We start from the raw sequence: 25,683 nt of genomic DNA, 5'->3' as shown, positions 1-25,683 counted from the left end.
AAAAAAGAGGTCAAAGTTTGCCTAAAGATGACACAAATACAGACTATATCAACCTAGATTATTAAATACTAATAATCCACTGATTCCATATTTAAAAAAAAAAACTACAATAGTCCCTCCCCTCTTACCCTCAGTGGATACATTCCAAGAATCTGAATGGATAGTACCAAACTCCATAAAGGTTATGTTTTTTCCTATACATCCATTCTTAAGTTTAATTTATAAATTAAACACAGTAAGGAAATAGCTGAATTGCCATCACTGCTCTTGTGCTTTGGGGCCATTTTTAGTAAAATAAAGGTTACTTGAGCACAAGCACTGCTGTACCCTGACAGTTGATCTGATAACCCAGGTGGCTACTAAGCGATTAACCAGCAGAATACCCTGGGAAAGGGGATGATTGACACCTGGGAGGGTGGAGTGGGCTGTGCAAGAATTCATTGCACCACTAAGAATGGCTGCAATTTAAAACATATGAATTATTTCCAGAATTTTCCATTTAATATATTAGGATGAAGGTTGAACACAGAAAATGAAACCTTAATAAGGCTGTGTGTGTGTGTGTGTTAGTCACTTAATTGTGTCCAACTCTTTGCAACCCCATGGACTGTATAGTCCAGTAGGCTCCTCCGTCCATGGAATTCTCCAGGCAAGAATACTGGAGTGGGTTGCCATTCCCTTCTCCAGGGGATCTTCCTAACCCAGGGATGGAACCTGGGTCTTCTGAATTGGGGGCAGATTTTTTAATGTCTGAGCCACCAGGGAAGCCCTTGGAAAGGGGCTGTATATTTACATCTCACAATTTAAATGAGAGTCTTGTGCCAAGTTAGCTTCAGTGAATATCTGAAAGGGAAAATCAGAGTGTGCCTCCCAGCCCTTCTGGCAGACAAGGGTGTCTTGAAGACCAGGAAGTCATGGGAATCACTAAGGATCTGATAGGTGAAGAAAGAGGGGTGAATGCCGGCATCCTGACGAAGAGAAAAGGGCAGGCACTCTCTTCCCCTGCTGGAGGGAAGGCGCTCTTAGCAGCTTGCAGCCGCCTCCTCTATGTGGCAGACCTGGACAATGCTGATTCCCTCCCTAAACCAAAAGCCCAGTACAGATAAAGAAGCCAACCCTCCTCTGGGGTGCTCTGGTCCCATTTAATCCCAAGAGATTATAAACTAACAATTTATTCTGAGTTTTGGGTGGTACAAATTTTTTTTTAATTAAAAAAAAAAAATTATCTAATTTTTGGCTGTACCGAGTCTTCATTGCTGCCGGCAGGCTTTCTCTAATTTCGGCGAGGGGGGGCTACTCTAGTTGCAGTATCCAGGCTTCTCATTGCAGTGGCTTCTCGTTGCAGAGCACAGACTCTAGGGTGTGCAGGCTCAGTAGTTGCAACACACAGCCTGAGTTGTCCCACAGCTTGTGAAATCCTCCTGGAGCAGGATTTTGCTGCACTGGCAGGCGGATTCGTAACCACCAGACCACCGGGGAAGTCTGATGGTACCAACTGAAATAAGCTTTGGCCGTATCAGTTGAAGGTATGAGCAATCTGAACACCTAAGCTTCAGGATGAATTTTAGTTGCTGTGGTGGCTCAAGACTGTAAAGAATTCATTGGCAGTGCAGGAGCCACAGGAGACGTGGGTTTGATCCCTGGGTTGGGAAGATCCCCTGGAGCAAGGAATGGCAATCCACTCCAGTATTTTTGCCTGGGAAATCCCATGGACAGCCCTGGCAGGCTACAGTCCATGGGGTTGCAAAGAGTCAGACAGGATTGAGTAACTGACACTTCCTCCACACTCTAGCCCTTATTAACACCACTGGGTCTATTACTTTTCCTACTCTTGGAGAAAATAAATGATTCATTCAACAGATGTTGCTAAAAAATAGATTTGTAGGAACTGTAGGATTTTATTTTACCATAGGAAATATGGCCTTAATGGGAAGAAAGCATTCCATTAAAATGTATTTATCAATTATCCTTCAATTAAGCTGAGAAATAAATTAACAAGGTAGCTTGGATAATAACAGAAAAATGGAGTCTAGGGTGGACCTCAAGCCTTGTTAAAGTCACAGAACCAGTCACTATTCTTGTTTGTTAACTTTACCTTGCCAGAAACGGAAGGGCTGAGACGTCCAAAATGAATGCTTCAGTTTCAAAATGTCAGACCTCAGTCACACATTTCAGGGAAAATACCAAATTGCTGTGTTTAAAGAGATAAAAGCGCTTAGAAGGATAGTTGCAGAGGATGGTATGTACATGGTACCTCGTGAAATTTGGCTGGGAATTGTGATGGGGGAGGGGAAGCCCTCTCTTACTAATCCACTAGGAATTAATTTTAAGATAAAGTATGAGAACAGGGAGTACCGTTTCTCGTAATGCAATTTAACTTGTTCTTCAGGTTGACTGCATTTTTATGACAATCTTGGCTTTATTCCTCCATTTTGGTCCAGAACAAGTTATTGCTATACATCGCTTGCAGGTAAGGAAGATGTAGGCCTAGAAATCTTTAAGCAGATAAAAAAATTATTGAGCTTGAGATACTGATTGATGAAACTTCCTCTTCTAGAACTAGCTCCCAAAACACAATTGGAAGACTATCACTCAACTGTTAACTCTCTAAATAAAACTGTTAGCTCTCTAAATAAAATAAAAGTTAAACCGAGAATCTATAGTATCAAAAAACAAAAAAAAAAATGGACCAGGGTAAAATGATGTTCTATGATTTCATTCTCCTCAGACAAATCAAAATGTTTTTAACATAAAAAGTAGCTATGAATTTTTGACTCAAACTTGTGCTAGTCTGGAAAATAGTCAAACCTGCCCTGCCTAAATTCCCTGATTGTTGGGAAGATCGCTCCTCATGGAGAAGGCATTACATACTGAACGGCTGAGCATGCGGAGGCAAGATCCTGTATTGGTTGTCCGGGTGCTCCAGGTTGAAAGTAACTCCTCCCAGCCGTCCTGTCAGACACACGTGCTGTGTTGCCAGTTAAAGAAATTGAGGCCCAAAGAAGTTAACCAACTTTTCTGAGGTTGCCCAGTCAGGATTCAAAACCCCCTGTAGCTCAACTCTTACCTTCCCAAATGTGCAAACATTTTCATGGACTAGAATCGACTGGATGGGGCGGGTGTTGTCAGGAGAGGGGTGGGTATCTGGAAGGGAAAACTTTTTCACCTGTTAACCTATTCATGCGGCTATTGAGGAGATGAACTTAAATCTGATTTATTGCCTTTACCACAGTGCTTCTAAAACTTCAGCACATCAGAATCTTCTGGAGGGCTTCATAAAACAGACTGTAGAGTATCTGATGTTGAAGCTCCAACACTTTGGCTACCCTATGTGAAGAGCCGACTCATGGGAAAAGACTGATGCTGGGAAAGATCGAAGGCAAAAGGAGAAGGGAGCAGAAGAGGATGAGATGATTAGATAGCATCACCTGCTCAGTGGACATGAATTTGAGCAGACTTGGGGAGATAGTGGAGGACAGAGGAGCCTGGCTGCAGTCCACGGGGTTGCAAAGAGTCGGACACGACTTAGCGACGGAAAATCAGCAACAACAAAGAGTGTTTGATTCAGTTGGTTCAGAGTAGGGCCCAAGAATGTAAACGTTGAACAGGTTCCCAAAAGAGGATGATGGTGATGACGCTAGTAGCAAAATTTGGAGAACCCCACAGGAGGAGACGGGGACGACCGAGGATGCGCTGGATGGGTGGCATTCAGTGGACATGAGTTTGAGCAAATTCCAGAAGATAGGGAAGGACAGGGAAGCTTGGCATGCTGCAGCCCATGGGGTCGCAAAGAGTCGGACACAGCTGAGCGCCTAAGCACAGCACAGGATTAATCTAGGCACGCTACAGTCATGGGGTTGCAGAGTCGGACACAACTTAGCAACTGCACAAGATTTGTTCTAAACCTCTCTGTTCTCATTCTGAATGCCTCTATAATCTCTGAGCACAGAAAAGAATGCAGTCAAAGTAATTAAACCCCTTAACTAGTTTTTTGAGGAGGCCACCTAGACAATCTTCCTTACTCTAAGAGAAGCAAAGATCTGGATGGGGAAACAAATGGTGGTCATTACAGAGTCCAGGTCTCCCCATCCAGGGCCTTTCTGCTACCATCTATCTGCCTAGGAGACCCTTCCTTGCTGTTAGCCATTTAAATTTATTTCTATAATTTTTTTTTTTATTAGCAGAAGACAAAAGAATCCTTTTATCTTTCCATTTAGATGAAGATGCCCGGAAACAGACAAAGGTCTGAAGGTAGTCAGCCAGAAAGAACTGGGCGCCAGGAGGATGCACGGTCTAGGGAGCGCTGGGAGAGACCTTGCTGGCTTGGCCTCCTTCCAGCCAGAGCCCCTCCCCCAAAGTGCATGCCCCCCACACCTCCACCCTAGGGAGAGGTGCTAGCAGACCGCAAAACTGAGAAAGCAAGAGGGAGAGGAGGAAAGATAAGAAATGCAGATGATGCACAAAAAGAACATGTCTGAAAAAGATGTTTATGGTATTAATATTTCAGAAACCGCAAAGTCATTGTTCTGAATCTATCAAAATACAACTCTCCTCAGGTTGCTTATGGAGGGCAGTTTTATTAAAACTTCTAATTACTGATGTTAATGTACTATGGTGCATTTTGCTTTCTAGTTTATCAAGCACCTTGCGAAGCACCCAGTCATACATTTGGAAACTGCTGAGAAAGGGTAAACCTCATCTTTCTTTGCCACCAAAGTCTGTGCATGAGATTTTTAAGCAATGTCGTAGGTCATTTTCTCCCCTCTGTTCCTTCCAGGGCATAGAGAGGATAGAAGAGCCGTTTGATGTCTGTCTTTTTCTAAGACCCATATATCCAGCTACTGATCCTGCATTTTCCCCTGGGAAGCTCATAGGACTCTCAAATTGAATGTTTTCCAAATGAATATCATTGCCCACCTCTATGTCATGTCTGACTCTTTGAGACCCCATGGACTGTAGCTCACCAGGCTCCTCTGTCCACGGGATCTTCCAGGCAAGAATACTGGACTGGGTTGCCATTTCCTTCTCCAGGGAATCTTCCGGACCCAGGGATCTCCCGTATCGTAGGCAGATTCTTTACCATTTGAGCCACCAGCTCATGTACCCATGTCGGTTCCTGACTCCACATCAGGTTGGCAATGCAGAAACTTCTTTTTGTTTTTTTTCAAGGCTTGTCATTTTATTTGGGGAAGGGATTGAAGGGTTTCTGTTTTTGTGTGGGTTTTTTGTTGTTGTTGTTTGGTTTTGGTTTTTAGTCATGCTGCACAACTTGCAGGATCTTAGTTCCCCAATCAGGGACTGAACCTCAGCCACCGCAGTGAAAGCGCCAAGTCCTAACCACTGGACCCCAGGGAATTCCCCAGAAAACTTCATTCTTCACGCCATGCTATTCCCACAACAGTTAATCAGGTATCGTGTCCTGTTAAGTCCATCTCTTAACCATCTCTTGATTTCCCCCATACCTCTCCAAGCCAAAGTGTCATTATTTTAATATATGCCCATAATGGAACCCACTCCAGTATTCTTGCCTGGGAAATCCCACGGACAGAGGAGCCTGATGTGCTGCAGTCCATGGGTTCATAAAGAGCCGGACACAACTTACTGACTAAACAACAATTATCTCTTGCTCGCTGGTGATGATGGTGGTGGTGATGATAGCTATTACTATAGTAACATGTTAGCTAGTCCCCTCCTAACCTCTGGTCTTTAATTCTCCAGTAGCAATTCTTTAAAAGCATTGGTATTTTAGGTGGAAACTTCCTTGTTTAAGAAGGGCTGTCCTGGGCCTTGCAGGATCACAAGTATCTTTGGTCCCAATTCATTAACACCTTAACCATTAACCACACCCCTATGACCCTAACCAAAACTCGACAGGGGAGTGGGGCAGAATCCCAACACTGCCTTGGGAATCATAGGAGAGCATCTCTTCTCTGTTAAACTGGTAACATTTTAGTTTAAATCCCACTCTTTAAAATGGTCCACTGGCCAACACCGCCGTACCCTTTCCATAAAGCCTTTACAAGGAACCCTGTGTCCAGGTTTCAAGTCCTAAAGACAACCCCATCTGCTTTTCCCGGATTTAGGAGAGCTTCTGAGGCTAACAAGTGTAATTAGGATCAAACACAACGTGGTTTTTAAGTTAGCCTAATGTAAAGTATTCTCCTTGTGCTTGTTAATTATACCAGGTTATTTGGGAGTTTTAGAACAAAGAAGAAAAAGCAGAGGGGTGAGTTAGTGCTAGGACTTAGCAAACCATATCCTGTTGTTGGAAAATAACATACTGAGTCCTAATTTCGTCACTTAGGAAATATTATTCCAACTCTGGTCTCGAAATATGACTACTATCTATAGGCAAGTTTCTCTTAAGGTTGGATGTAATACTACTCTTGTGTTTAAATTTTTCATGTCAACAAGAAATAGGAGAATATGCAAAAAGTCACGAGATTGCTTTGGATACTGTACAGATGGGGGCTTCCCTGGTAGCTCAGCGGGTAAAGAATCCACCTGCAGGAGACTCAGGTTTGATCCCTGGGTTGGGAAGATCCCCTGGAGGAGGGCATGGCAACCCACTCCTGTATTCTTGCCGGAGAATCCCATGGACAGAGGAGCCTGGCGGGCTATGGTCCATGCGGTTGCAAAGAGTCAAACATGACTGAATCAACTTGGTATGCACTGTACAGATGCCTGCAACATTTAAACATCAAAAAGGGGGGGAGTTTATTTCTAAGCTGTGACAGCAGTTTAAAAAGTCATGATTATATTATTTTCACTACAATGCCATCTCTAAGTCCTGGTCACCTTAGCTACAATCTGTGTTATCACATAAGGACTGGTGATCTATATCTCAATTTTCTAATTTATAAAAAGAGAGACAAGTCATTTACCTAATTCCAGTGATATACCATAGGTTGGAGATGGTAAGGAACTTGGTGGTGAGGAGGAACTTGCATTTGTACCAAAATTGTGCCAGGCTGCCCAGCAGATTCGTCTCTAGAATCACATTAGAAGTACAGTCATGTGACACTGGTCACGTTCAGGTGCCAACCTCTTATTTCCTGGGAATCCTTGCACTGTACCCATTTCCTTTCTTGCTGTCGGATAAGGGTTTTCTTTTTTTTTTTTTTTTGGATGAGGGTTTTCTAACTCTGGTTCTGGTTCCTGGTTGGGATTTCAGAGTGTGGCTATCCAAAAACTGCATAAAACTGTGCTCATTTGTGGAGTTGGAGGTCAGCCAGAGGCTTAAGGAGAGTCTAATCAAAGGGGTCCCTAACCCGAAAAGCTTAAAGAATCACCGAAGAGATTTCTGTGCACTCATACAGTCCCAGGAAGCTTTGTGGACAGTGTCGCAAGGGATGATTAAGTATAGTTAAAAGTAGAAGTGAAACGTGTGATGAATCTCATGATGGTAAAGAGCAATCAAAATTGAATTAAGGTGAAATTACAGAAAGAAAATCCATGGTATTTAATTAGGTTGCATTTTATTTAGATAAATGAAAAATCTGCATCCCCCCCAAACAGAAGTAAGAATCAAATATTGTCTCAGATTAAAGGAAAACTGCTAAGCTTGAAGCTTACAACTGAGAGCTAAAATTTCCAGCCCTTCAATATCTCAAAGGAAAATATCGGAACAAAGTTATCTGTGTGGCAGAGAGAGGCAACTCGGGTGTACCATTAGCAAAAGAACCTGAGGGGGAACATTTTATATTCCTCAATTATAAGAAATGGCAAGAGTGTACAAGTCTTGCATTCCTTTCTATTGTACATGGCTCCATAGTAATGCAAAAATTAGCAAAGTTTAGGCACTTGCTCCAACTTCTGCAGTTTGCATTTGATGCTTAAGGACCTCACAACAGCAGCTTTAAACTTATAAAATTATAATACAGAATTGTATGTCATGCTACTGTTAATGGCATTGCTCCTGTTAATACAACAATGATGCTTAATGGACACAGGTACAGAGCTTGAACGGGAGTAACCCAGGGCACATCAAAAGAGCACAGTCACCAAGCAACTGCCACTGAAAAACCAACTCTGATGGCTAGAATGACCCGGCCAAGGCCAAACACCAGTAGGATGAAGTGGCAGGATGGAATTTCAATCCCCCAAAAATGACTACCATAAACTACACAAATCTTAAACCTGTTCAAGACAGGACAAACCTTCTTCCTGCCATAGAAAGGAAGCCAGTCACTAATTAGAAGTCAAATGAACTCCTTAAAAACTGCTGTCATCTCCAAATTTCAGTTGATCTTCAGAAATTGACACCAGCGTTTCAGCGTGTTTTTAAGTCTCAAGTTGGCAAAAGAAAGATCTTTAGATCAGAGGGTGTTTTTTAATTTGGAGATTTTAAAGTTTAGTAATTAAGCACAAGTGGCTATTAAATGTGCAAATAACTCCTAAAAGGATATTAATGTTCTCCAAGTGCAAGGCCATACATATGCTCTTAGCATGAGGAGTATTTCTAATATGGCCAATTTTTTTTTTTTTATTGTAATCAGATTTGTTGGTTTATGAGAAACTACTTTCCAGTTTTAACAGCCAACTGTCTTTTGGCTAAAAAAAAAAAAGACTATTCTAGTTTTGCTTAAGTGTTATGCTTTAAAATAATTTAATCGGCAGTTGAAATTTAAGTTCTCAAACTGGAGTACTGAGTTTAAGTAAAATTTAATTAGTGTATACATCAGACCGGTTCTCTACCCATGAAAAAGTGGAAACTCTCCAGTAGATAGCAGACGGTTGTGTGTGTGTGGCAATTGTCTGACAGAATCTTGTATATTAGCATGAAGTGGAAATCATTTTGACACTTTAAGAATTTTTTTCCAAGATCACCTGTTAGGCAAGGCATTCGTACTGCTAAGCCTTCTTAAAATGTCTTTCTAGAGGCATTTGTCATTAACACGTATTAACAAAGAGAATTAACTTTTCAGGAAGCACCACCAGATGGTAGCATTGTTTCAGGACCTTCCACCTGAAAAGCTCCCAGTTTATTTCAGTGGAGGCCTCTCTGACCTTGACTTGCCCTAATCTGAAACTGACGTAAAGCAGTGACCGGGTAGTGACTACCTTAGAAAGTTCTAGCTTCTCTGCTTTTCGGATGCAATAAACATAGGACCCAGGCTTCCTATGATCTAAGAAATCCAGCAAATCTAAGTGAAGCAAATGTTTTATTGAAATCAGTTGTCAAATCACAATTTATCCAAATGAACATAATGCTACATTGTTCTTAAAAGAGTGGGCACAAATATGGCACAGATTAACAATCCAGCATCTATCAAAATACCATTTGTAAAGAACCTGACTTATTTCGTGCTGTGTGTGAATGGGGGTCCAGCATGTAAGGTCGACTCAAAAACAGTCAATTCTTTTCTTGATAACGTGAAAACATTTCACTACTTTGCCTCAAAATGAAAGCACACGCACCCGTCCAAACAACCGTAACAATCAGGAGAAAAGACTCCAACTTAATCTGCTCCTGAAAAAAACTTCCTTCTAACCTCCACCCGGGGGCTAGGAAGAAAAATTTCCCAGTAACAATGGGACATTCTGTATGTCTCCCCCCTACCCCCGCCAAAAAAAAAAAAAAAAAGCCTTTTATTTTTAGCATACTATGCATAATAGGAAAGTGACCTATTTTAGAGTGATATTGAACAGGGAATCTAATCCTTAGTGAATTTTAAAAGAGGTGGAGCTTCTGATCAGGAATGTTATTTCTAGAGAGCTGTTTTTCAAAGGCTGTAACTGAGGCAGCAGAAAGCTTCCCGAGACTTCACCGTGGCCGCATGCCCCGTCGTATAATGTGTGATACAAAAGGAATTGCACTATGCTGTAATTTCCTTAGACATTAAGAAAAAAAATATATACAATAGATACAGAAGGAGGGTTACTTGAAACATACATATAAATACATAAAGAATGATACTCCAGTTTGAGAAGCAGAACCAAGAATTGCCAACTCCAGTTCTGGGCTAAGAATTGAGGACCGTGAATCAGAAACATTATATGGTACCGAGGGAAAATGTCAGTGTGGTCTTGACAAGAGGAAATGTTATCCGGCTATAGCTCCCGATGAAGCCTCAGGATTGTCAGGGGTTCTCGGGAAATGAGAGCAGTTGACATGTCTGTTCTTCGGTTTCCAAAGTTCTGAAAGACTGGTCTCGTCAGCAGCATTCAATTTCTTCCCCTACTGGTCTTCACATTCTGGTCTTGCAAGTACACAAGTGTAACTGTGGAAGGAAGTCAGAATCAAAAGTAAATGAAACCTGCTTTTCCTCTCTCATCTCTGCAGTAGCACTAAGAGTTGTAAGAGGGAGATGCGGCCAATGGGAACCCTAGTGAGAACCATAGGTTGAACCCCGTAAGAAAGAAACATGGTGAGGGGGTCCATAATAGAATGTCCTTTGTTACTGAGTGGGCCAAAAAGTTTGTTTGGATTTTTTCCTAAGATGTTCCAGAAAAACCCAAACGAACTTTCTGGCCAACCCATATTCAAACAGAATAGTTAGGCTCTCATATACACTGTAAATGTTCTTAGAAAGCAGTCATACTAGGGGGTAAAATGAAGTCACTACTCTTAGGACACCAGTAAGACTGACGAGTATGTCAATGAGAAAAAGGAAACTAACCTGGGTCTCCTAGTCTGACTGATGGTTATTTCCCCAGATGTAGGTTCGGGGTAAAATCCTAATTATTTGAACTCATAACAAATCGGCCACCTGAATGTGGGGGGTGGGGGGGGGAGCGGGTGAAGGGGGAAATTATTTTTTTTAAAAAATGAAGTTACTTACCTGATGTTTTAAGATTCCGTGGGTTCAGGTTTCGCCAGATCTCTCTCTTGGCTCTGCGTCTCCTCCTGTGTTTGTGTTTTCATCTCTTTTTCCAACTCGCTCTGCACTTCTCCCTCCTGGCTGTCTCCCTTCTCTTTCAGTTTGGGTCCATTTGTATCTGGGGACTCTTTGGTCGAGCCTCCCGAGGCCTCAGCATCCTCCGGGGTTGAGGTTTGGTTTCCAGGGTCACCAGCAGCATCACCTTTTTCATCTTCTCGGGATTCAAATGGTGACTTCTTTCTTTCTCCAAACCCGGCACTGCCGTCATCTTGCAGCACAGACTCTGTTTCAGGGATTTCTCTCTTTTTCTGGGATGGGAGAGCTACCTCTTCAAGCTGCTGGTCGTTTACCCTGGAACCTTCTATGCTAGTGGCCGCCACCTCCTCTGAAGCTTCATTCGCATCTTTGGAAATGCTGAGATGCGCATGTTCCCCGGTGCTCAGTGGGGGCTCCTCTTTGGCTTCTATGGCTTGTGTTTCATCCACCGGGCAGGCCTGAGGTTCGCTTTCTTCTTTCTCTGTTTTCTGCCCAGCTTCCTGGCTGTCGGCTTCTGCCAGTTGAGCCTGCGTCTGGACATCGGTGGCCGTTTCTTCCGTACTCCCCAAACGGTCAACGGCTGTCTGAATCACGCTCTGTACAAGTCTGCAGCTCTCCTTCTGAAGTTTCGAAATCTCACTTTCCACCTTGCCGTCTTCCTCTCCTGTGATGCTCTCTCTGCCTTCCTGACCATCAGCCTGCTCACCGTCTCCACCCAACTCCCGTTTCTGTGATGTGGTTTCATCTCCTTCCAGGTCAGCGCTGATGCCTTTTCCAGGCGTAATAGATACTATCGCTGGTATTGATTCTGCTTGAGACTCAGTCCCTGTGGATGCCGCATCTTCTTCCCCAGGCTGGGCAGGAAAATCTTTGTCTTTTTCTGAGGACTCTTCTTCTGGTACTAGATGTGCTTCTGCAGATTTCAAAGCTTCAGCTGTTTCCACAATCTTGATCGCTTCTCCTAAGACCTTCTCCTCCACGGCTGCAGCTATCAGAGCTAACGCTGCCTCAGAGCTTTGAACTGGGATTTCTGTGCATGCCTCTTCCTCAGAAGCCAGCAGGGGAGAACTTCCTTCAAAACTGATGACCTCCTTTTCCCCGTCGATGATGGTGACATTCACTGTCTGAACCAGTTGCTTACTGAGCTCTTCACAAACGGCCACAGCTGGTTCGTGCTCAAGTTTCTCTTCATTCCCTTCGGTTGCCTCCACTTCCACTGTCTCCCTTTTCCCTTCAACTACCATCTCTTTCTCTGCTGGGGTTGGAAGAGACTTAGCAGGACTGTGGAGTTCTAGATTACCATTCTCTTGAAATTCACCTTTCTTAGTAACGTCCTCCTCAAGGACAACTTCAGTTATTTTTTTCTCAGTTATTTCTGTATCGGTAGACACAGCAAGTCCTTCCACGGATGGTTCTTCTTTGGCTTCCTCGTCAGAGCACTGGCCAGTCTCTTGAATCACCTCAGTCTTTGAAACGATGGCTACAGTCTCCACTGTTCCTTCCTCTTCATCCGTGTGTTCTAGACCCTCTGCCATCTTTGAAGACCTTTCGTCCTGCAACTGAAAATCAGAAGATGCTGCAGGCAGCTCTTTCAGTGCAGGAAGTGCCTCACCTTCGGGGACCTGGGACTGAGTGCCGGCTGGAACCTCACCATCTTCACGGTCATCCATGCTCTTGTCTGGCTGGCTTAGAGTTGAAGCATCAAGATCTGCTACTGGGGTGCTTCCATTGGTCTCACTGTCTGTGAGGGTTTCCGCTGAGTCAGGAGCAACAGCCAGCTCTGGGGCAGTCTCTCCTACCCCAGTTCCGGTTTCAGCCAGACAAGTGCTCACCAACTCCCTGGCCTCTGCACTCTCTGTGCCTGGAGGAACTTCTTCCAAGCTTTCCACGGTGGCCTCAGCAACCACCTTCTCCTGTGTCAAAGTCTCAGTTTCAGTATCTTGGACAAGCCCTTTGGATGCTTCGTCCATCACTTCCTTCAGATCGAGGGCCTGAGAACCCTCCTCAGCCTCTTCCACTTTCTCCAGTATTTTGGTGTGTCCTTTCTGGGTTGTCTGGATGGCGTCGTCTGGCAGCTGTGACTTTTCTCTAACTTTTTCTGCAACGGCCTGCAGCACCTCCTGGGTCCTCCTCGCCCGGTCCTCCGCGTCAGGCACGCCGCCCTCCACCTCTTGCACTGGTGTCGCTTCCTCGGTGGTGTCTGGAGAGTCGGTTAACTGAGAGACAGCCGAAACCATGTCGGCGGTCTCCTCCGCACCAGAGGCCTCTGTGGTTTCGGCGGCTGTCACGGCTTCCGAGGTTAATTCCACCTCGCCGGCCATCGTGTCATCACCAGCTTCCTGGCCCTCTGGCAGCTCTTTGGTAACGATGGGGGTTTCCTCCGCGATGATTTCTCTTTCAAGCACCTCCTCGCTTGGTGGTGTGGCTTCGTCTTCGGCTTGTTCCAGAGGTTCCGTCACCAACGCTGAGATCCAGGAGGGCGCCCTTTCTTCAATGTTGGTAATGGCCCTTGTCCCGTCCACGACAGCCACCGACACGGTGTGAACCAGACTCTTGCTGAGCTCCTCTGACACATCGACATCCACCTGCTTCTGCTCGGGCCCCTCCTGGCTCTTGGGGGCTTGCTGGGCTTCGGTTTTCTCTCTTTCCACCGCATCATATTCAGAGAGAGGGACCACGGCTGGGATGTCCGCATCTTCCTCGTTGGCCTCCGCTGGCCCCGCCTCTTCGACGGCGGCTGGTTCCTGCTTCCCATCTGGCCGTTTCTTCCTTCGCCCGGGAATAAACTTCCGGATGGAAACCCAGGACTCTTCTTTCCCCGGCTCAGCCTCTGAGGCTGCATGTTCTGCGCCAGGCCCAGCTACAGAGTCTTCGCTTCTCTCTTCCAGTTTTGACTTTGATTTTTTTCTTGAGGTAACCAGTCTTTTAAAGGTTTCCCAAGTGGAGACGCCCTCCCCTTCGGACGGGCTGCCAGCCGGCTCGGGTGAGGAGCTTCCTGGCGGTTGCTCGTGGTCCTGGGAACTGGCAGCGGCCGCCTCTGGGCCCGGCTCCTTGTCCCTCCCAGCTTCCTCTGCTCTCTGGCTTTCCCCTCCGAGGGGTCTTGGTCCCCCTTCGTCGTCGGAAGAGGATGCTTTCCTGGCTCTCTTCTTGGATGACCCCACGCAAATCAGGGCTTCCCAGGACACGGAGGTGTCGACCTTGCGCTTGGGCTCCTCGGGCTTCGGCTCCTCTCCGTTCCCTTTGGCCTCTTCCTGAACTTCGGAGGCCGCGCTCTCCGTGGAGGACAGGGTGGCGCTTTTGACTTTGTCCGCCTCGTCCTCCTTATCGCTTTCAGAGAGCCTTCGCACGCGTTTCTTGGGCGTCACCATCTTTTTGAAAGATGCCCAGGGGGTAACACCACCTTCCCTCTTCTTCTCCCCGTCGGAAGTGATCCCTTCCTCCGCCTCCCCATCCTGGCCCGGGGCCTCGGCCACCCCTTTCTCCAGACAGGTGATCTCCTCGGGCTCTTCTGGAGATGAAGCTGAGCTCTCGCCGCCCTTCGGTTCGTCTGGACTGTCGGGAGAATCCACGGAGGCTGGGGGCTGCTCCCCGGACTCCTCGTCGCCGCCTCGTTTTCCTTTCTGCTTCTTTCCAGACAGCTTTTTCAAGCCGGAGCTCGTGAACAGTTTCTTTAAAGGGCTCCCCTGCACCTTAATTCTCTCCTGCGAGGACAGCATTTCGGCCTCCCTCACGGTGCCCTCGGGGGGCGTGGACGGCGATTTTGCGTCCCCGCTAAGCTCGGTTGCCTGGGAGTGGTCCCCGCTCAGGGCGCCCGCGTCTTCCTCCGTCTTCAGCATCTCGGCCGACTCGGCTTCCGGAAGGTCGGCGCTCGTCTCGGTCGACTTTTCCGGTGGCGAGAGCGCCGCTGTTTCTTCCGCTTCTGCTTCCGGCTCTTCCTGGTCCTTCTCCACAGTGCTAACGTGGACTTCGGCGACAATCTCTACCTTTTCGTCAAACACCTCGGTTGCTAACGGAGCTGGTCTCTCTTCGGGAGGTGCCTGCGCTTGGTCTTCAGGGGGCAGCTCCACTTTTTCATACTCGGCCGACAGCCTGGCCTCCTGGGTGCTCTCGGGGGCCTCCTGGGCGGGCGGCTGCTCGCCGGGCTCTTCGGTCTTTTCGTTTTCTTCAGCTTTTTCGGGCTCCTGTTCTTTTTTCTTCTCCGAAGCCTCCAGCTCCTCCTCCCTGGGCTTCCTGAAGCTGGTCTTTTTGCGCCAGCCGGCCCAGCCTTGAGTGAAGAATTTTCTGAAGGGCGAGGCAGTTTCGCTGGCCACGGGACTAGTCGGGGAATCTGCAGGTTTGGGGGGTTCTTTCTCTTGTTTCTCTTCTCCTTCATCTTTGCCTTCCTCAGCTGCTTGACCAGACTCGGCCTGAAGGGAGATTTCCGTGCAGCTCTGCTCGCGTCCGGGGGCCTCCTCGGGTTTCTCGGTGGACTGTTTCAGTTCACCGTCTTTGGGTGTCGCGCCCCCAGTCTCGCGGTTGGGCTCTGGGTGGTCACCAGCCCCGTCAGACTCTCCTGCCCCTTCACCTTCATCCTTTTTGACGGTGAGGAGCTGCACGCTGTCAGACTTCTCGGTCTTATCCTTTTTCACGGTGAATTTGAAGCCGACAAACTTGAACACCTTCTTAAATCCCACGTCGTTACCCTGGGGCTCAGGGGATTGCATCAGCTCATCCACGCTGCTTTCCGAGGCAGGGATGGGTTCCATCATCTCAGGCATTTCCTCCTTCCCCTCCTTCGTGATGTCTTGAACCACCGCTGAGTTAGCAGCCATCTCTTTGTCTGAGTCCCTTTCACTCACATCTTCAGACTCTCTTTGTCCAACTGTTAACAGAAAGAGGGGGTGGTGGGGAAGAAAAAGACAGACATGATTATAATTCAAAAAAATTAAATATTTAAAAACCATGACCAGTGCATACTGTAACAGTCGAGCAATTCCAAGATTCAGGATCGGGTAATGGTCTTACCAGCATCTGTAAATTTCAACAGATTATGCAGCTTTCAAATGATCTTTAAAAAATTCAGGTTCAAAGGTACTACTCTGCTGTTTCTGTTCCTTTTAGAGAGAAAGTTAACATTCAACTAGCAAAAAAAAAATTAGTTATAGGTAAGTGGCCACAGCATCACTGAGGGTCCTGAGCTGCAACAAAAGATGGTGCATGACCTAAAGAAGACCTTGCATGCTGCAACTAAGACCCAGCACAGTCAAATAAATAACTAAAGAATGTTTTTTTAAAAAGACAAGAGTTGGGGGGAACATTTTTACAGACGAAGTTTGAAACCAAAGCAAGGAAATTATTTGATTGGCTATAGCTTAAGTGGTTGCCTTATTTGGGAATGCCCAGTTGGCTGTTTGTCAACAGACTTAGGAAAAAAATCACATTTACTAACACTATTCTAATAACTCATTCAGTCAAGGATCAAAAGGTGCTAAAATTTTGGGGTGAAAGGTTGTCAGCACACCTGCAGTTTTAGAGTATCAACACACAGGTGACTTCATTTCAAAAGGAACAACTTCCTTTACAATGGAGAAATCTTCCAGCCACTGCCGTAACTACGCCATCAGAATTAACATCCCCAATAACAGGACAAAACTGTCATCATGCTTCCCAATATGAGACACTGAGAAGACCAGTAAATCACCCACATAATACTGACAGAAATGTTTAACAGAACTGAATCGTGTGGAAGCAGTCAGACAACAGCCCACGATGAAGAACATCCTATAAAATAACCAGCCTGGACTGAAACATCAATGTTGCAAAAGATAAAAATCAAACATAAATACAAATGGATTGCCTACAAATCACTTTCAAATAGTTTAAGGAGAGAGAATGAGGGGGTACGGAGAAGAGGAGAGAGAGAAGTAAAGAGCATGAGATAAAACATCAGTGAATGGTGAACTAGGTCACGTGTACAGAGGTGCTTATTCTATTTTTTCTGTAGGTTTATATTTTAAAACTTGTTGTGGGTTAAAGAAGCTAGTCGATGCGATTTAATAAAGGGTAGGATGTGCTAAATCTAAAAAATTAAGAAACCTAACAACCAGAGATGCCAGGCGTGGACCTCAGTTGGATATTTGTTAGAGCAAGTCAGCTCAGTGACATTTTTGGATCTTCTTGGGAGAATGATTTGAGATTAGAGGCGACCCATTTTTACCAAAATGAAAGGGTAGAAATTTTGACTGAAAAGAAAAACAGGCTACCAAATGTCTATATACCACGATCTCGTTTTGGTTTAAAAACTCTATCCATCTCTCTCTCACACACACACACACCATCCACATATGACTTCTGGATGATGAGAATGTAATATACTTTAGCTTTACCTGTCTGAATTTGTAAAATTTTCTACTTAGTATTGCTTTCTGTTTGCTTTTCTACTTAGTATTACTTTATTTGGGGGGTGGGGTGGAGCTCTAAAACCACTGCAGATGGTGACTGCAGCCATGAAATTAAAAGACGCTTACTCCTTGGAAGAAAAGCTATGACCAACCTAGACAGCATATTAAAAAGCAGAGACATTACTTTGCCAACAAAAGTCTGTCTAGTCAAAGCTATGGTTTTTCCAGTAGTCATGTATGGATGTGAGAATTGGACTATAAAGAAAGCCGAGCACCGAAGAACTGATGCTTTTGAACTGTGGTGTTGGAGAAGACTCTTGAGAGGCCTTTGGACTGCAAGGAGATCCAACCAGTGCATCCTAAAGGAAATCAGTCCTGAATATTCATTGGAAGGACTGATGCTAAAGCTGCAGCTCCAATACTTGAGCCACCTGAGGCAAAGTTTTCCAATGAGTCAGTTAAATCATTGGAAAAGACCCTGATACTGGGAAAGATTGAAGGCAGGAGGAGATGGTTGGGTGGCATCACCAACTCGATGGACATCAGTTTGAGCAAGCACCAGGAGTTGGTGATGGACGGGGAGGCCTGGAGTGCTGCAGTCCGTGGGGTCGCAGAGTCAGACACGACTGAGTGACTGAACTGGACTGAACTGATTGCTTTATGTAGTAAATAAAAAGGTCAGTTAAAATTGACACACAGAAAGGTCCCAATAATGTTGTAACAAAATACATGGCCAGTTTAGATACCAGTGTTTAGAACATAGCAGTAAGTATTTGAAATATAGAAATTCTTTGGAAATACAGAAACTATCTGCATCTCCAAATTCCTCATCAAATTTACATCATCTTATTTCTCCAGGAAAATAATTTTATTCTTTGTGTGAAATATTACAAGCCTATGTCTACAAATTTCCATCGGACTATTATTGGGTTTGATTTTGAAAGTGAAGCCAAGAAAGTTCAGTGGAAAACTGTCCAAAGAACCACCCAAGTAAAGACCAGAGTCCTGTTTGAACACGCTTTATACTGTGCTATACGTGCTATATACACCCTAGCAGCTTCCTGAGTTGCTCAGCTGGTGAAGAATCTGCCTGCAGTGCAGGAGACCTGGGTTTGATCCCTGGGTTGGGAAGATCCCCTGGGAAGAAAGTGCCAACCCACTCTAGTATTCTTGCCTGGAAAATTCCATAGACAGAGGAGCCTGGTGGGCTACAGTCCATGGGGTTGCAAAGAGTGGGACAGGACTTTGTGACTAAGCACACATACCCGCACACACCTTACCCTAAAGTTCTTTTCCCCTTGCTTTTTCTTTTCTAACATGACCAGGTTTTTTGGATAGTCGCAGATAAAACCCGTGATCATCTGGGCTGCTGCTTCTTCTGAGAGGAAGGAGAGATACCGAGGAGGTGCTCTAGCCCTAACCACGCACGACAGGGGTGGGTGGGGCCTTGTGACAGTCCCTCGGTTGTCTGTAAGAGTTTTGAGAATCAGGCAATTCTCATTTTTTCTAATTGATATCAGTCAGCATCTAAAGTAGCATTATAAAATAAAAATAAAACCAAACTGAACATCTTATCAATTAAAATAATTTTTTTTTTTCTTTTTTTGCTGCACCACGCAGGCAGGATCTCAGTTCCCCAACCAGGTACTGAACCTAGGCCAAGGCAATGAAAGCCTGGATCCCAACCTCTAGGCCACCAGGGAACTCCCCAAACTGAACATTTTAGATAGACATTTTAGGAAGACAAAGGAATTTGATTAATTTCAAGTGCTCTTCTTAAAGGGTACTTTTTCCTTTTAAGAAACAAATCCTAAAAAAAAAAAAAGAAACAAATCCTAAACTCTAGTTAATGACATGCATGCTTGAAGTGTTTAGGAGTGAAGCATACTGGTGCCTGCAACTTACTTTGAAATGCATAAAAAAGAAGATGCGGGTTTCCCTGGGGCTCAGGGGTAAAGAATCCGCAGGCCAGTGCAGGAGACACAGGTTTGATCCCTGGTTTGGGAACAGCCCACAGGCCACGGAGCAACCAAGCCCGTGTGCCTAAACTATTGAGTCTGTGCTCTAGAGCCTGGGAACTGCAACTGTGGAGCCCTGGAACCTCAACAACTGAAGCTGGTGCCCTGGAGCCCATACTCCATAACAAAAGAAGCCGCCACAACGAGATGCCCATGCACCGCAACTAGAGAGTAGCCCCACTTGCTGCAACTAAAGAAAAGCCCATGCATCAAAGACCCAAAAAATAAATAAATAAAATTATTAAAAACAAAAAGTAGGATGGATTCATGAATGGATGGAGGGATGGATAGTTGGAGAACTGTGTCATTAGGCAAGAAGAGAAATGTTAATTATAGACACTAAATAAATATACATATGTAATAGTCACATTTCTTTCAACTCTTTCAATACCTTAAAATTTTTTCGTAAATAAATTTGGGGGGGAAGCTCCCTGGGTGATAAAAAATCACTTTGAAATACACATTTGTGACCAACTCTAGAATTTATAAACTATAAAAGAAAAATTACAGCCCACATTAAACATTGAGGCAAATATCCCAAGAGAGAGAAAAATCCAGACATATGTGACAGATTGTCCAGCATACCCAACCCTGACATTCTTTTAAGTCAGAATCTTCTGGGAACACTCTCTCCCCATTATTTTTTTAAAAGTATGTATAATTTTCTGAAATAAGAAGAAAATGCTCTTAAGTTTTCATTTGTTCCTGTTGTAAACCAGCTGTTAAGTCTAAAAATTCTTGACATTAAGTGGATTTCCATGAACTACTATACAAATTTTCCCAATTATAAAAGCATACTCACGAGAACTTTCTGCAAACGCTTTGAATGCAACACAAGAGATGTGACCTTCTTTTTTTAAAAGGTGGATGATATCACTGGGAATATACTGGAGGAAAAAGTCAAACCCCAATAATAAACTCCATTCTACCATAATTTTACTAGTAACACACGCACATATAACTTTCCTGCCAGCAAGAGTGAGGTAAAAATACTTATTAAGTAACCTCTCCAGAAACCATTAAAAAATGCAGAGACACTCTGCTAACAAAGGGGGAGATAGCAGGTGTTATACATATCATTTCTGCCCTACTTCCCTATTCCGTGCTTCTAATCTGCATTTCAATTTGAAACACCTCTTATAAAACTCTTGGATGACTGGAATGTTTACAGTCAAAACTTGGGGAGACAAATAATAATAGCGGCCAACTGGCAGAACAAAATCGCTACTGAAGGTTCTGTTATAGCCTAGCAATATTCACATGTTCTTGTTAGAGTGATATATGGCTGAACCCATTAAAAAAGAAGAGTATTTAGGATCACAGGAAAACTTTTAAAAACCCTAACTGGTCTGCAGTCTCTTTTGACCTAAGTGATCCTAGGAACTACTATTGTCAGAACAATCTTCCAGATTGGGCAGGACCCCTGCGGACCCAGATGGCACCTCTGTGCTTTGTGCAGGAGGCTGGACAAACCCAACTGCACTTGTCTTCCTCACCAGCCGGACCTGTATAGTCCTTACAGAGAGGCCCCTTCCCGAAACTACCCCTTCTTTGATCACATCAGGCAGGTAAGGTTTCAAAATTCCCTAAGGACTCCAGGACCTATAGGATAATCTTAACTACCCAGCCTGCCAGCCAAGTCTGCTTCAATTATGTTCTAATACATAAACCAACTTAAAAAAATTTTTATTGGATACATGTATGTATATAACTGCTTTGCTTTACTGTACATCTGAAACTAACACAACATTGTAAATCAACTATATTCCAGTAAAAAATAAGCCAACTTTGATCTCAAGCTTGCCATTCAGAGGTCTGGAACCAGACGCAAACCATGTGCAACCACGTGGCTGCCCACTCAACTGGGAGTGAAACCTAGATCCATTTTCACAAGCTCCCTTGGTATTTCGTGGCCATCACTCCACGTGCGACAGCCCAAGTGGCAAGGCCCCCTCCGTCCTGTTCAGCAACCCCAGGTTTGCTCAGCTGCCTCCGGGCTCTCCAGTGGAGGCAACTTGTGATATTTTTTTTGGGGGGGGGAGGCCTGTATCATCAGAGAAGGCAATGGCACCCCACTCCAGTACTCTTGCCTGGAAAATCCCATGGATGGAGGAGCCTGGTAGGCTGCAGTCCATGGGGTCACTAAGAGTTGGACTGAGCGACTTCACTTTCACTTTTCACTTTCATGCATTGGAGAAGGAAATGGCAACCCACTCCAGCGTTCTTGCCTGGAGAATCCCAGGGACAGGGGAGCCTGGTGGGCTGCCGTCTATGGGGTCGCACAGAGTCGGTCACAACCGAAGCGACTTAGCAGCAGCAGCAGCCTGTATCCTATTCTACCTCGCCTCCCGCCCACCTCCAGGACAAAGACCTTTCCAGGGGACCCCACGCCGCACAATCTTTACCCCAACCTTGACCACCATTTCTTCTGTCTTTGTCTTCCCGGAGGTGCCCCTTTCTGGCAAGAAGCCACCTGCATGCAGCCTGGGGCCTCCCTCACGCTGCGGGTGTTTTTCACTCTCCAATTTAGATGCTGGCTGTGGGTTTGGGCGCCTGTTCCACAGGCCCCAAGGGAAGCCCTGCCCCTCGGGGGCCTCGGCAAACCCAATGGAGCGGAGAAGACGGTTCTGCAGCCCTGAGCATGCAGGCATCCTGGGGTGTCCCTTCCTCACACCACCCCCTCCACCACCACCACTGCGCGCTCCAACCAACACGTCGCCGGGCGCTCCACGCGATCCCGCCTGCCCGACGCCGGGAGAACCGCCACTGGGGACGGGGGGCGCGCGCTACTCACAGCAGAGGCTGCTCCACCAGGGCATGGCGCGCCGCCGGCCGGCAGGGACAGCCCGACAGAGGCCCCGGAGGCCCAGCCGTCTGCCCCCGGCTGCCCCATCGCTGGATGGAGACTGGCGGCCGACCCCGGGCCGCGCCGCTGACGAGGGCGCCCCCTGGGGGCCGCCTCGCGCGTCACAGAGGGCGCAGCCTCCTCGCAAGCCTGCGAGGGGCCCTGACCATCAATCACCCACACCCGGGGTCCCTCCTCCAAGCAAAGAACACTCAAAACAAACTCAAGCACACACACCGAAAATCCGACAGATCTCCCCGGCCAGAGGCGCCCAAACCTCACTGCTGCTGCACTCCTGAACCGCCCCTCTCTCTTATCCATACTATATGCCTTCCAGTAGTTGATACAAAACCCACACTGCCTAACAGAGGCCCGGGGCGTGGCAGACATCCCTGCATGGGTTGGTTTGGTGGTTCAGTTCAGTCACTCAATCGTGTCCGACTCTTCGCAGCCCCATGGACCACAGCATGCCAGGCCTCCCTGTCCATCACCAACTCCCGGACTTTACTCAAACTCATGTCCATTGAGTCGGTGATGCCATCCAGCCATCTCATCCTCTGTCGTCCCCTTCTCCTCCTGCCCCCAATTCCTCCCAGCATCAGGGTCTTTTCCAACGAGTCAGCTCTTCGTATCAGGTGGCCAAAGGATTGGAGTTTCAGCTGCAGCATCAATCCTTCCAATGAACACCCAGGACTGATCTTTAGGATGGACTGGTTGGATCTCCTTGCAGTCCAAGGGACTCTCAAGAGTCTTCTCCAACACCACAGTTCAAAAGCATCAATTCTTTGGCGCTCAGCTTTCTTTATAGTCCAACTCTCACATCCATACATGACTACTGGAAAAAGCATAGCCTTGACCAGATGGACCTTTGTTGGCAAAGTAATGTCTCTGCTTTGGTGCTAAGTGCTTTAATTTCCTGAGTATTAAAATAAAAAATGAGGACTTCGCACAGGTTCCCATTACCAAGCTATCATTTCCAATCATAGAGCCTTAGAGCTGAAAGGTAGAGGTCACCTGGTCCCTCCAACTGGTTTTGTTTGTTCAGTGGCTAAGCTGTGTCCAACTCAGTGACCCCATGGACTACAGCACGCCAGGCTTCCCTGTCCTTCACTATCTCCCCGAGTTTGCTCAAATTCATGTCCACTGAGTTGGTGATGCTATCTAACCATCTCATCCTCTCTGCCCCCTTCTCCTCCTGCCCTCAATCCTTCCCATGCTTTGGCCACCTGATGTGAAGAGCTGACTCACTGGAAAAGACCAGCTGGTTTACAGGGGAATAAACTGACTTCAAAAATGGTTGTGGGAAATGCAAAATGGTACAGCCACTTTGGAAGACAGTGGGACAATGTCTTGCAAAATTAAACATGCTCTTACCATTTGATCCAGCAATCCTGCTTCTTGGTTTTTAGCCAAATATCCTTGGTATGTACTCATACCCACATTTGGTATGAGTTGCAACCATGTTCATACAAGAACCTGCTGGTGGGCGTTTCGAGCAGCTTTATTCCTAACTGCAAAAACTTGGAAGCAACCAAGATGTTCTTCATTAAGTAAATGGATAAATAAGCTGGTATATCCAGGCAGTAAAATATTATTCAGCATTAACGATGAGCTAGCAAATGAAGACATGGAGGAAACTTAATAAGTGCATATGACTAAGTGAAAGAAGCCAATCTGAAAAGGCTACACACTGTATAATTCCAACTCTATGACATTCTGGGAGAGGCCGATTTGTGGAGACAAGAAAAAGATCGGTGCTGCCAGAGGTGGGGAGGAGGGAGGGGTGAACAGGCAGAGCACAAAGGACTTTTTTAGGACAGCAAAACTATTCTGCATGATACTCCAATGGTCGGTCAGTCAGTTCAGTTCAGTTCAGTCGCTCAGTCGTGACCGACTCTTTGTGACCCCATGAATCACAGCACGCCAGGCCTCCCTGTCCATCACCAACTCCCGGAGTTTACTCAAACTCATGCCCATTGAGTCGGTGATGCCATCCAGCCATCTCATCCTCTGTCGTCCCCTTCTCCTCCTGCCCCCAATCCCTCCCAGCATCAGGGTCTTTTCCAATGAGTCAACTCTTTGCATGAGGTGGCCAAAGTATTGGAGTTTCAGCTTCAGCATCAGTCCTTCCAATGGTAGATGCATTTTATTATATATTTGTTCAAACCCACAGAATGGACACACCAAGAGAGAACCCTAATGTAAACAAAGGACCCTGGGTGGTGATGATGCCAAGCAGGCCAAGGATGGTAACAAATGTCCCACTCTGGTGAGGGACGTTGATAACGGGAGAGACTGCCTGGATGGGGGATGAGAAGTGTATAGATACTCTCTGTACTTTCCACTTATCACTGCTGTGAACCTAAAACTGCTCTAAGAAATAAAGTCCATTTCTTACAAAGTATTAAATAAAGTTTGTCTCTCTCTCTTTTTTTTTTTTTTTTCAGTTTTGGCATGAAAACTCAGTTTCAGCATGTGGGATCGAGTTCCCTGACCAAGGATCAAACCCCGGTCCCCAGCATTGGGAACATGGAGTCTTAGCCACTGGACCACTAGGGAGGTCCCCAGAGTTTGTATTTTTATTTATTTATTTAGTCTTTTCAAAAGAAAAATAAACCCCATGAACTTTCAAAGCATTAAAATTCTTATTCTCCATATGTCATTTGTAAGTGTTATAATTTATAGATGCCACTTATGATAAGAAAAAGTATTTAGACATGCCAACATCTAAAGAAACTACTGCTGTATGTCTGACGTGGACAGCAGTTCAAATTCTATTTCAGAATAATAAGCAGTTTTTTTCATGGTTATGGTCATGGTTTAAAAAAGAAAGAACACATATATCCTACTGACTCTTCTAACATAGATAATGGTTCAAAAGTTCACCTGAGCACACCTATAACTTATGTCATCTTGTACATCAACTCTACTTAAAAAAAAAAAAAATTTAAAGATCACCTAACCATCATTTTGTCACTTTGTCAAGGTAAAGACCAGATAAAGGAAGAATCAGTGGGTGCTAAATGGAGGGGTGGGGTGGGGAGAGTTAGACAGGATATTTGGATAATAGCTGGAAGGGTGGAGAAATCGGACAACTTAACATCAACCTATGAGGGACAGGTGGACACTGTCTACAAACCCTGAGGGCAACACAATGTCACCTGTGGCGAAGGATGCACAACCTAAATGCAGGTAAGATAAAACAAACACAAAATGAGGAGGGTGGTAGAAACGGGAGGAGAACTACATGCTTCAAACATGTCAATATCCAAAAGACAAAGGTTACACAAATGTTCCAGATTAAAAGAGGCTAAAGAGATTATGACATAATACCTGAGGCTGGATCTTGTAATGTAAGAGGAGAATGCCAAAGGGGACATTATTAAATAACTGACAAGATTGGAAAAGAATGGCAGACTACATAAAAGTCTTGTGACAATGCAAATATCTTGATAACAGTATTATGCTTACTACAGGAAATATCTCTATTCTTAGGAAATACACACTGAAGCATTTAGGAGTGAATGATCCTGATGTGTGTAACTTACCCTCAGATGGTTCAGAAAGCTTCACATCTCATG

General features: G+C 45.4%; 1 protein-coding gene across 2 annotated transcripts in view; it reads right to left on the bottom strand.

Annotated features, from left to right (window-relative positions):
- Nucleotides 1–7,461: 7,461 nt before the first annotated feature.
- AKAP12 (A-kinase anchoring protein 12) overlaps nucleotides 7,462–25,683 on the bottom strand; it is a 105,662-nt gene continuing 87,440 nt past the window's right edge. For both annotated transcript variants that reach the window (XM_043457111.1, XM_043457112.1), the window contains 2 exons: nucleotides 10,785–15,720; nucleotides 7,462–10,223 (listed from right to left, as the gene is read on the bottom strand). In XM_043457111.1, coding sequence (XP_043313046.1) covers nucleotides 10,793–15,720 — 4,928 coding nt within the window. In that variant the 3' untranslated portion in view covers nucleotides 7,462–10,223; nucleotides 10,785–10,792. The remainder of the gene's footprint in view (nucleotides 10,224–10,784; nucleotides 15,721–25,683) is intronic.

The sequence above is a fragment of the Cervus canadensis genome, chromosome 33 (assembly GCF_019320065.1).
Source record: "Cervus canadensis isolate Bull #8, Minnesota chromosome 33, ASM1932006v1, whole genome shotgun sequence".
NCBI lineage: Eukaryota > Metazoa > Chordata > Mammalia > Artiodactyla > Cervidae > Cervus > Cervus canadensis.
The sequence above is the reverse complement of the archived record's forward strand: the minus strand, read 5'-3'. Positions and strand labels throughout refer to the sequence as shown.